Source organism: Polyodon spathula, chromosome 6, assembly GCF_017654505.1.
Source record: "Polyodon spathula isolate WHYD16114869_AA chromosome 6, ASM1765450v1, whole genome shotgun sequence".
In the NCBI taxonomy this organism is placed as follows: domain Eukaryota; kingdom Metazoa; phylum Chordata; class Actinopteri; order Acipenseriformes; family Polyodontidae; genus Polyodon; species Polyodon spathula.
This window is the reverse complement of record NC_054539.1, coordinates 42,037,667-42,050,247: the sequence shown is the minus strand read 5'-3', so window position 1 is coordinate 42,050,247 and position 12,581 is coordinate 42,037,667. Positions and strand designations below refer to the sequence as shown.

The following is a 12,581-nucleotide window of genomic DNA, read 5'->3' as shown; positions in this document are numbered from 1 at the left end:
TCTGAATTTGGAATTGACAAAACTAAAAATGGTAAAACAGGTTAGTTCTCAGCCAAAATAGTCATGAACAATTACAAAAACAGACATGTATATATATATATATATATATATATATATATATATATATATATATATATATATATATATATATATATATACACACACACACACACACACACACACACACACAGTGCCTATAGAAAGTTTACACCCCCTTTCAAAATGTTCATCTTTTGTTGCCTTATAGCCTGGAATTAAAATGCATTAATATAGTTTTTTTTTTTTTTTTTTTTTCATTTATCTACACATCCTACCCCACAACTTCCAAGTGAAAAAAATATTCTAGAAATTTGTAGAAAATTAATTAAAAATAAAAACTGAAATAGCTTGGTTGGATAAGTGTCCACCCCCCTTGTAATAGCAATCCCAAATTAGCTCAGGTGTAACCAATCACCTTCAAAATCACACACCACATTAAATGGCCTCCACCTGTGTTAAATTGTAGTGATTCATATGATTTCAGGATGAATTCAGCAGTTGCTGTAGGTTCCCTCTGCTGGGCAGTGCATTTCAAAGCGAAGACTCAACCATGAGCACCAAGGCACTTTCAAAAGAACTCCAGGACAAAGTTGTTGAAAGGAACAGATCAGATGGGTATAAAAAATATCAAAGGCCTTGAATATCCCTTGGAGCACGGTCAAGACGATTATTAAGAAGTGGAAGGTGTATGGCACCACCAGGACCCTGCCTAGATCAGGCCGTCCCTCCAAACTGGATGACTGAGCAAGGAGACTGATCAGAGAGGCTACCAAAAGGCCAATGGCAACTTTGCAAGAGCTACAGGCTTTTATGGCCAAGATTGGTCAAAGTGTGCATGTGACAACAATATCCCAAGCACTCCACAAATCTGACCTGTATGATAGGGTGGCAAGAAAGCTCACCTTGAATCCTGTTTGAAGTATGCAAAAAACACTCAGGAGATTCTGTAGCCATGTGGAACTTTTTGCCCTAAATGCAAAGCGTTATGTTTGGCGCAAACCAAACACAGCACATCACCCAAAGAACACTATGCCTACTGTGAAGCATGGTGGTGGCAGCATCACGTTATGGGGATGTTTCTCATTGGCAGGGACTGGGGCACTTGTCAAGATAGAAGGGAAAATGAACGGAGCAAAGCACAGAGGTCCTTGAGGAAAAACTGCTGCCGTCTGCAAGAAAGCTGAAACTGGGACGGAAGTACACCTTTCAGCATGACAAGGACCCAAAGCACAAAACTACATTGGAGTGGCTAAGGAACAAAAAGGTAAGTGTCCCCGAGTGGCCCAGTCAGAGCTCTGACCTAAATCCAATCGAAAATTTGTGGCATTACTTGAAGATTGCTGTCCATCAACTCTCCCCAAGGAACTTGACAGAGCTTGAACAGTTTTGTAAAGAAGGTTGGTCAAATATTGCCAAATCTAGGTATGCAAAGTTGGTAGAGACCTATCCCAACAGACTCACAGCTGTAATTGCTGCCAAAGGTGCTTCCACCAAGTACTAACTCAGGGGGGTGGAGACTTATCCAATTATGATCTCTCAGTTTTGTATTTTTAATATAGAACTTTGTTCCCTCTTAATAGTGTGGAGTATGGTGTGTAGATACGTGGAAAAATATCCTCATTTAAATGCATGAAATTCTGAGGCACTGACTCAACAAAATGTGAAAAAGTTCAAGGGGGTTGTAGACTTTCTATAGGCACTGTATAGGTATTGTGTGTGTGTGTGTGTGTGTGTGTGTGTGTGTGTGTGTGTGTGTATATATATATATATATATATATATATATATATATATATATATATATATATATATATATATATATATATATATATATATATATATATATATTCAAAAGCAAATGCAGTATATTGTACCTTTTTTTAATAACAAAATTACTCAGAAATGTCAATGGAATAGTAAACACAGGAGATGAATGGTACTGTTGGCCAATATGTATTTCTGATAAACATCACACAACCTTTATATCATGTACTTCTTTTGCACAAAGCAAAAAATAAATGAAGACAGTTTCGATATTTTGTCGTTTGGTTTTATGTCAGCATTCTTCACGTAAGCAAAATTTCAGTCTTGGGTATTATAGTCCTTGCAGTGCAATGCCATAACATTCAAGGTTAGCTGATGTATTCATTTTCATTTGAAAAAAAATGTATTGAAGTTCTTTATGTGTAGGAAGCAGGTGACAGTTTGCTTTCACATTCACTGTTCTTCAGTTTTCTCAGCTGACTAGCAGGGCGTAGAGGGGTTTGGGGTTTTACAGGTCAAACTTCTTTCAGACTTAGCTCGGAAGGTTTATTTAGTTCAACCTTCACTCCCTTTTCTCCTGCACCTGCAAGATAAGAATGCGAGGGAAAAAAAAACACATTTTTTTTTTTTTTTACCTATAGCCATATTAGTAAATTAACTTATTTACCAATAATGTTTTCTAGGGGTGTGCAGAGGTGCGGATGCTCGTTTATACTTGTTACTCGGCTTACCTTTATTTAATGACAAATCAGTAGTTCTATCAATTAGGAATGCAACCCCCTAAGCACTCGGTTTCTCTTATCTCCACCCCTAATCATAATCATTATAATAAGCTACTTTACAGATTGTGCCTAATTGTGTTTTAATATGCCATACCTGTTAAGTATTTCTCTTTAGCTCGTGCTCTTTCATCTGCATCAAAATACCAGACTGTTATGGCATACCTGTAGAAAAAAGGTGAAAAACACAGAACTGTAAATGCTAAGTTCAGTTCACCGGTTAGGTTGTACCCGACAAGGGGTGGAAATATAGCAGCTGAAATAAAGCTTATGATAATCAAACAGCTTAATCTATTGGCTGTGAAGGACTGGAGACCTTACTGTTGTACAGTATTATTTTACAGTATAACCCTGTCACCCAGTTAAATTAAGATGTGATGTTTCAGTGATTATAAAGTACAGGAACATGTGCATACTAAAAATCAAGTCAAATAACATGAATCAATGCACGTGTGTCTTTTTTTGGTTTGGATTCCTTGCCTAAAACCTATAGAAATAAGTTTCCACACAAAATTCAGAAATAAACCTTTTTTGGCACAGGGTAGTGAATGAATGTTTTGACATATATAAAATTCACTTAATTTATATATTTCTAAAAAGGTAAACAATATTGTACAGTAGGCCCATATAATACTGTATACTTAGAGGCTGCTTATACTTTACTTGCAAGCAAAGTATAGAAGCGTTACAATTTCAGAGAAATATTCTAAGCAATATTGTAGCATAGTGCACTGGTTCCCAATCTGGGGGTCTGGGTGGCCACGTGATGGTTTCAGGGTTACACAGCAGCACATACAGAAATATTCTCTCACATGTCGTCTGAGAAAAGTTTTACAAAGCCAGGGGTTAAATGTATTTTTTTACATTTTTTTTTATGAAGGTACTGAAACATTTACAACCCTAATGTCAGCTTTATCACACGTTTTTAATCTTCAATTCCAATGCCCATGTGAACAAGTGCGTACAAATATACAATAAAACGTGGTAGTTGTGAAATCAAAGTTTCACATTTCTATGGATTCATTGGATGGGGGTCCTCCGTGAGGATGCCTTATGTCACTCTGTGCTTGAACAAACACATTTTGTGAACCCCTGGTTCACAATAATAACATTTTTATTCTTAAAATTACGAGAAAAAAGAAGCTTTAACAAAACCTACCTTGTGGAAAAAGCTGGCTGTACTTCATGAGGATTTCTGCGATCGGACCAGAAAAAGAGTAGTCTATCAAATCTAGGTTCAATATCGGCAAACTGTGCTTTACCTTCGGGGAAAATTCGAAGCAGACCTCCATGATCCTATAAACACAAAAGAAACCCTTAATTAGGAACCCTAATGGGAAAATGAACTCACAAAGGAAATTTCTTGAAACATGGTTTTGAGCCTGTCAGAAACAGGTTTGAATTTGTTATGTCACTTCTAGTCCTTATAAGGATGTTAGAGAAGATGGAATCAATTCCAGGTAATTATTTGTGTGTGTATATATATGTGTATATATATATATATATATATATATATATATATATATATATATATATATATATATATATATACATACACACATACACACACACACACACACATCCTTTAACAGTGGTATGGTTAGATAGGCCGAATGGCCTCCTCTCATTCATAGATGTTCTTATGTTCTAAATGTACACATTTCTCTCACATTGACTTTTTTACTGATCTTCTGTATGAAAAACAAATCTGTGAGAGCACAACAAAAGGAGGGCTTCTGTAAAATAAGATTGTCACTTGAAGTACAGTAGGCTTCCACATTAAAAACCCCACCACAATAAAATGTTTTTTTTCACTAAATGCAAAGTGTCCAGCAATACTCTTTTTTTTCTTTCCTAGACCTGACCTGTACAGAGTAGAACAGTGGTCCTCAAAGCTGTGCTCCGAGACTAGGGATGCCACAGTCTAATTTTCTCAAACCGAAATGTTCATAAAATTCCAAACCGAACGATACTGTCAAAAAACAAAACGGAACCAAAAGATACATTTTTTGTATGGTGGCATTTTTGCATGCAGATAGTTCATATTAATATCCCTTAATAAATGTAATATGGCAACATAACAAGATGTATCTGATGGATTGTGACAGGGCTCACTAGCGATAACCACAGCTAAATACTTGGTCTGGGTAGTCAGATGTCTAGGGCTGTTTTCTTTTCAGGTTTGCTGATGAATGGTACTGGTGCTGGTACTAACAAGTATACAAGGATCCTAAAAAGTAAAAAGCCCAAGCTGAAAGTTTCTGAGTCTGTCGTGTTTGTTAAATTACTCTGTGTTAACCTCATGAAAAAAATACAAATATTGATGCTTAACTGACTAAAACAGCCAAAGGTAAAAGTATTTAGAGAAAATAAAATGTGAGGTACCGAACCACTGTGAAACTGGGAGAAGCTGCAAAAACAAGCGGAATGGATGCTGTGAACAAATACCTAGAAACCGATTGAAATGAATTGCATTTACTGGTAGCTTTATGAAGACAACTTTATTAACTGTGATGTATTGAAATTAGTTGTGTTTGTCCGATTCCTTTTTACTGCATTCTACTGGCATATTGATTGAATTCCACAGTAAGGACCTTATCCATAGAGTCATAAAGGGTTACAACAAACCAGCATACGAAACGAGAACTTTATGTATGGCTTTGGGGGGTTGGCAGTGGACCCCTGTTCTAGCCTTAGTTTTTTTGCTGACAAATCTAGGTGACATTTTAAAACGCTGACATCTGTCGCTTTGAAGCCATCATGCTGATTAAATAATTACAATTTTGAAAACAGTTCTACTTAAATGTGATTTACCACTTACAACTGACTGCGGCCAAAATGGGGGTGTCAGGAAAGTAATACAAGTTTAATGTCAATTAATACATGACTTTGTTCTTTCTACATTATGTCTAATTGTATAAATCATCTCTATGACTAATTGCCACAGAAAAACAAGTAAACAAAGTGTATAATAATCTTATGACCCGTTCCCTTAGCAGGGCAAATGTAGTTTATTTTTTTGGTTTACCGAAAACCAACTGGGACATCAAAAACAGCTCAAAGAGTTGACAAAAAAAAATCATAAGTGACTTGCGTTTTTACCCAGAACCTAGTGCTGTCCCCACGACACTCTCTGCGCTTTCAATCTCAGCTATTGTGTCACTTAAATCTGAATTGTACTGTAATTTCATTTTACATTTTGGACTAAGTAGTTAGTTAACATTAAAAAGAAAAGCCACTATGATCTGCTTAAAAATGGTATTGCTACTGCATGTGCATCATGTTTTTTGCAAATAATTGTATACAGACGATAAATACAACAGTAATAACTGAGGAAAATAGCTTTAATATCAGCTTTGCAGCCTTACAGTCGTTGGTTGTTTCAGCATCACAGCATGGTCTTTAACAAAGGATATTACAGGCCCTGGGTCTCTGGATCTCCAAAAAAAATTATCTTTCTCTCTATAAAATACATGGACGAAGGCTATATTTACATCCTGAGCCAGTCTAAAAAAAAAAAAAGGCATAATACCACAGTAGTGATGTCAAAAAGTGTTAATTCTTCTAGAGGAAAATATACTTGAACTCTGACCCATTCAACTTCATGAGACCATCACTTTTCAATTCAAACACAAAATGTCTTGTTTCCATTCACTCGACAACACCCACGGTACAGAAATGTTCAGTGATGATCAACAAAATGAGAAAAAAAAAAAAAAAAGATGATGATGATGTAAAGCTGGTACATTTGGATCACAGAGAAACGGATAATGACATAAAACATCTGTACAGCATTGAAACACTATCTTTAAAAAAAATAATAAAAAAAACTATACTGCTGAACCTCGTCTTCTATAATATTAGCACCACAAAGGAATCCATGTATTATAAAAAATAATACATGGGCCCTCTTCAGTGAGTTACAGGAAAACAATTCCATCGCAGGTTTCTGTGGCAGTTTATAAATTACTCTTGTTTTATGTATTCACAGAGATGCAAGGGTTAAATAAATGTCAATAGCCATCTACATTCCGTTTATTAATCTGCAAATAAGTACTTTGCAGTAATAGGATGAGCAATTCAAATGGTTAAAGTAAAGTAATGGGATGATTGTTTAATGATTACTCATTATGTGGCTACTGTGGAGGCTATAGCGACATCGTGTGGCTAAGGACTAAAATTACAGGTTAAAAAACAAGTTGTGAAAAACACAGGGTCCCAATTATGACGTTAGGAGACACATATTCTCTTCACTAGTGTGAGTGGAAGTGGATTAACACATTTCTTTCTGTCCCATTATAACATACCAGCAAAGTTTGAAAGACTCATTTGATTAACACTTTTCTTTGCCTTTTCTTATTTCATTTAGAAAAGGCTGCTTTGATGGATGAACATACTGCACATCCTATTGTATTTCTATCCGTCCTGGAAAGCAGCAAAAAATGGCTCTGTTTAAGAGGTACGATTATCAGACCTGCAAAAGTTTACATTTGTATCTAAGGATTTTTAACAGTCTCTCAGAAATATCTACTGCAAAGGTTTTCACAGGTAATGTGCTGCACAATTAACAAAACTCCTGAAAATATTATACAGTACAGAGCTTGTCAAATGGTTACATTTCCACTTCATAGAAGGTCAATGCCTAAAAAAAGAAATGCTAGGCTTTCTGGAAATTGACCCTATACATACAGCAGCTAAAATGATTAATTATTTCTAGCGATAGGATGTACCAAACCTTGTTTTGGCAAGTAGTGATATTATATTCTCCCATCCTCACGAAAGTTCAAGAACTTCCTGGGAAGTGCAGGGCCAGGAGTTTCACAGCATCTCCATCCTGTGACATCACAAACAGCAACTTATCTTTATTTGGAGGCAGGAAAAATGTACCCAAGAAACTTCTCTGTCCTTGTGTATTTTTCATTCAGATGTTATTACTATAAGAAATCTGGACTTTATAGTTACTGTAGTTCTCGCTGGTGCCACTTTGGAGCTTTGCAACATAACTGACACAGAATATTGTAATGAAGGAAGTCTTTATATCAGTTACTTAGAGAAGTAACTTACAAAAAATAGATGGTGAGTAAGTAGATTCAAGAAAATGCAGAGAGTCCTTTTCTTCAATCAGTTGCCAGGTTTATTGAAATATGCAGGGAGTCTGGTCCCAGGTACTGGACAAACAGAATACTCATCATTACAATGTTTGCATGGCATTAAATACCCTTCTGTATAGATGGTCCACCTGCCCTTTCTCTGACACTTAACCAGTGGTCAAGGTAATTTAATTTATTGTGTGAGTGTGTGTGTGTGTGTCTGTGTGTGTAGTCTAGTGTGACAACCTCTGAACTCAGTGCATTCTTCACACTCCTGGAGACAAAAGGTCCATACATCTGCCTTTTGTTATCTTCTTGCGACCCCTTTTGATCCTAGTGGCATTATCTCTTTCGATCTCTCTGAAGTCTTTAGAACCTGTTCCCTTCTAGTCCACAGCATTGTTATCTCGTTAGCTTGCAGTCAATGCTGGGCAAGAAACTTGTAGACACAATGTCTCTATCAATTGTAAGCAGTACATGCAATTTGAACCAAACAGTCTGCTATCTGCAATATTAGTCTCTTTTCAGAAAAGAACACCAGTATAGCTCTGCCAGTCCACATGCGTAGCAAACTGCTAATCAATTCTCAATCCATGTTTTCCAACACTTAGATAAATAAATCTAAACTAAATGAGCTCTTACAACTACATGCCAGCAACACATTTCATGGCTCTCGGGTCCTTTGCACAATATTTTGAATGAGCCAAGTTGGTTAGAGCTCTAGTAGCAGGCTCCTGTAGATTTTTTAAATACTTACATACATACAAATTAGGACTGTTAGTTAAGCCTCCCAAGAATAAAAGGCAAATGCGTGTGCACAAGCAGACAGCATAACAATGTAAGCCGGTAAAGTTTAGCCGGGTTCACAACGTGTACAAACAATGCCCAAGACGAGATTTCTTCGTTCATTACACTATTTCCTTAGGCACAAGTTTGTTCTTTTGTTTACTGAATTAAAATACACAACTCAATGAGCAGCAACATCACATATCTCTTCCAATTAAAGCAACAGTAGCATAATATTGTGCAAACCACCAAATAATAATTTTTCCTGTAGTGTATTTAGAATAAAATAACACCTGCATATAGCAACCCAAATATTCTACATCTGTTTAATTCTAACAAATAATATTTATAAAATAATCTAATAGTGTAAATATTGTAACCTGGCCAAAACAATAGAAAATACATTCCAACATTACAATAGTTTAACATTACTAATTACAACTAGCCATCAAATACTGACATCTGATGAATCGAAGTCAAGTTACATTGTTTATTCAGTAACCTGTAAATAATTCAAAACAAGGATCCCTGGTTGTACTATTAATGCTCAGTGCAAATGTTGCCGTTACTCCATCCATTCCAGAAAGTCAACAGTAGATGCTTTACATTGAACTGCAGTCCAGGGTTAAATAACTCCTTTCCAACTCCAAGTATCTTGCCTTTTCTTATTAGTCACTGCGATATTCTGCTTAACATTTGGTATGCCTTTATAGTCATCATAACGCTAAATTACCTTTCTAATTTCAATGTTACCCACGGTTGGATTACTTCTTTTAGGACTTGCTATATACATTATTTTATTTTAGTTCACACACTCAAAGTTTGCCGGTGCCATTCTCCCAGAAGCTGTTTCACGACTGGCTAGCAACAGCTGTAGAAGCTGCTGTGCACAGTCATTACAGCGGAACTCAAGCAGGGATCTGTTAACATTAGCTAAAAACAAGGCAACAAAACAAGGCAACGTTTTCAATTTACTGTAGAATGTTGCTATTACAAACACTGCATAATTAATTAGGGTCCTTACGTTTAATATGCAAATAACAACAGGCTTAAGACTGACATGACACGTGTTTAAAAAAAGAAAAGAAAGCCATGTTTGCTTCTACTTGTAGCTAATGTTGAAGGATTTTTTATTTGTTTACTAAAATATGTAACATGCTATTCGAATAGGTTTTTTTTTTTTGTGTAATTGACTACACTGACCCATCCCTAATTAGGATTATTGTAAGTCAGTTTTAGCGTTGCTGTGACCATATGGTAACAGCTTGGTTGTGGGTTTGCTTGTGAAAAAATAAGTATCATTTGTACACATATATTATCAAATCTTGAATATAGTATTTTCATTTTCTGATAAGCACACAAATGTGTGCATGTTAAATGGCTGAAGTAACATATATTGGGAAAGGCTTTGTTTAGTCACTTTCTTTTCAGACATGGGCTCTCTTTGGTTACCATACACAGTTAGAAACATACTGAAAATAAAAAACATCAAGAAAAAATATATAAAATATATTGGGCCAGAAAAAATTGCATCTAGGCCAGTAAAAACACTAGTAAAATCCCAGAGGCCCAAGGGGCCAGTAGTTAAAAATCTAAACAGAGCCCTGGTGTGACTTTGGATGCGTCTCCCGATAGCTTGCACCTCCCAGTTTTGCAATATTTCTCAAATGGTAAAAAGACAATTTTGTAATCTTTTTGATGTTTATCAAATAAGAGTAGGGTTGAAGAGCACACCTAAAATTCTCATTTCTACTACAGGTTCAGAGGATAGTCTGCTGAAATCCAGGCCAAATGATTCAGGCTTATCAAGCTGGTTTGATGTAGCCACTAACAAAACCTCATTTTTTTCTGCATTCAACATTAATACATTTTTAGACATCCAGCCCTTAACGTCAGTAAGACAAGACTATATTGGTCCCAAAAGAGGCACCACCAGGTTGATGGAGATACTATCATCAATGTGATACAATCGTGATGCAGTCAAAGTGGATTTGTGCTCTTAAGCTTTCTCTTTTTATGTACGGTAAACAAATGTCAATTTATGACTAAATATACGTGGAACGGGTATTTACTTAAAGGGTATTTAGTGTGACAGTGTAACTACGGCTAAATGGTTAACCGATAGATATCAAACAGTTCAAACTGATATTTTTTATGAAACAACATTTACATCCCTACTATACAGTAGCTGAAACACCCTCCAGCTACTGTCCAGCTCAGCTATACCTGGAGAAAGGCAGTAGAAAAGGAGACAGTATAAGACTCTCATTCCTCCATAACATGCTTGATTTGATAGTACTGTGAGATTCATTAGACATAGTGCGCTGCATTTCTTATAGAGGTCAATTGACACAACAGCTCACAGTAAACCATATAAGGTTCAATTGTGAAACAAACTGCTTTGTGTCTCTTAAAAAAAAAAAAAAAAAAAAAAAAAAAAAACACAATCCTGGTTCAACACTTCAAACACCTTACAATTGTAACACTAGTAACACATTCTCTGGAAATATATATAGTACTCACTCCCTCATTATTTCAGTATACGTTTTAAAAAAACCCTAAAATGTATGAAATTGAGGGCAGGAAATCAGTGCAGGTTCCACGCTGCATAGCACATGTGCAATTCACTGTGAATTTATTTGTGAATTATCACAACTGTGTATTATTGAGGACATACAGTATAATGAGGACATTTACAGTATAATCGTAAATCTCGAAAAACTACTCACTTCTAAATCTTTTGTAGTCATTTTTGTATTACTTTAGTATAAATACATGTTAATTTGGATTCATATGTTGCTTTTTTCTGACTTTATGTGAACGAAAAGACACACATTTGCCTGTTTTCCCATTGGAAATAGTGATATTTCGAAATATCACTGTCCTGGTCACAAAAGCAAAGTTTGTGGGGAATAATAGCCATTTTCTGTACTTTTGAGACATAAGCAATTAGGAAATAACACTTACTACCCAGGAACAAAAAATAAAAAAAATGTGTTACACGGTGTAATAGAGCCTGTCTGATGCAATCTGTCACATGCACAAGCAGTGAAATTACAACATGAACTCTAGTTGACCCAGAGATGTACCAGGAGATTTTGAATAAGAACGAATGATATTAGTTTGTAAACCATATTCAAATCATTACAAATATTCAAATTACACATTTCTTGAAGACTGAGAGGTTTAAAATGTTTGTGTTTTTTTTTTTTTTTTTTTATTATAAACGTTACAAGAGCGTTAATTAGCAGTCTTGATAAATATAGTCGTAAAACAACAGATTAATATACATTTCCAGTGTTCTCCCCAGGAATTCTGTACAGCCAGACTGCAGAACGTATAGCTGGGAGCACTTTTAAACTGAAAAATAAACTTGCCTTTTACCTTAAATAGATAATAAGACAAAAAATTTGAATAATGTGTTGTCTGTTTTTTATTATGGTAAATAGCTGTGCTTATTTAGGCACTCTACGATTTGACTGGGGTAAGGTAACGCAGGGGAACTGGAGTTCACAAAACAAAACAAAAAAAGGAAACCTTTTCAATTCCTTTTTAGCTTAATTATTGAGATTATTGATTAATTTAAATAGTTTTCTTTATGTTAAGTTTTGAGAGCATTTTCATCATAAGTTTTAGCCTCTCAAAAGGCTTAACACAGAAAACCTGCCCCTTCAACGCTCCGATTGGTTAAATGTTGTGTCAAGACATAACACAACCGTCATGGTTCCAAGATATATATTTTTTACCCAGTAAAGTGCAAGTGATCTAGTCTGCTAGCAGCGCAATCAGTCCTTATTGTTAAAGACACACTAGCATCTGCAAGATGGGTGGATCGGGTTTATTCAGCCGGACGGTGACAGCCACTTCGCCAGGCGGCCCACCCGGCTGAAAAGGCCTAGGGAGAACCACGGTTTCAAGTTCTTACACTTGCAAGAAGCTATGCTGTTCAAACTCATCCTTTCCTTAGCGCATCCGAATGTTTAAAATCACAATGAAGCGCGCCAACTAAATTAATCTGGTTCTTCGTTGCCATAGTTATATCAGTAACCAATACTTAATGTCAATGTTTGGTGCATTAATCCTTTATCAAGGATACACAAAGATCTCTAATCCTGATTAATCTGT

The 12,581-nt window shown here is 35.8% G+C and overlaps 1 protein-coding gene across 2 annotated transcripts in view; it reads right to left on the bottom strand.

Moving 5' to 3' along the window:
• Positions 1–1,863: 1,863 nt before the first annotated feature.
• Positions 1,864–12,581, bottom strand: part of LOC121317195 (egl nine homolog 1-like) — a 49,593-nt gene continuing 38,875 nt past the window's right edge. The window contains exons 2-4 of one of the 2 annotated variants that reach the window (XM_041252865.1): positions 3,740–3,876; positions 2,678–2,745; positions 1,864–2,384 (exon numbers count right to left, since the gene is read on the bottom strand). In XM_041252865.1, coding sequence (XP_041108799.1) covers positions 2,317–2,384; positions 2,678–2,745; positions 3,740–3,876 — 273 coding nt within the window. In that variant the 3' untranslated portion in view covers positions 1,864–2,316. The remainder of the gene's footprint in view (positions 2,385–2,677; positions 2,746–3,739; positions 3,877–12,581) is intronic. The other variant, XM_041252864.1, reaches the window with a different exon arrangement.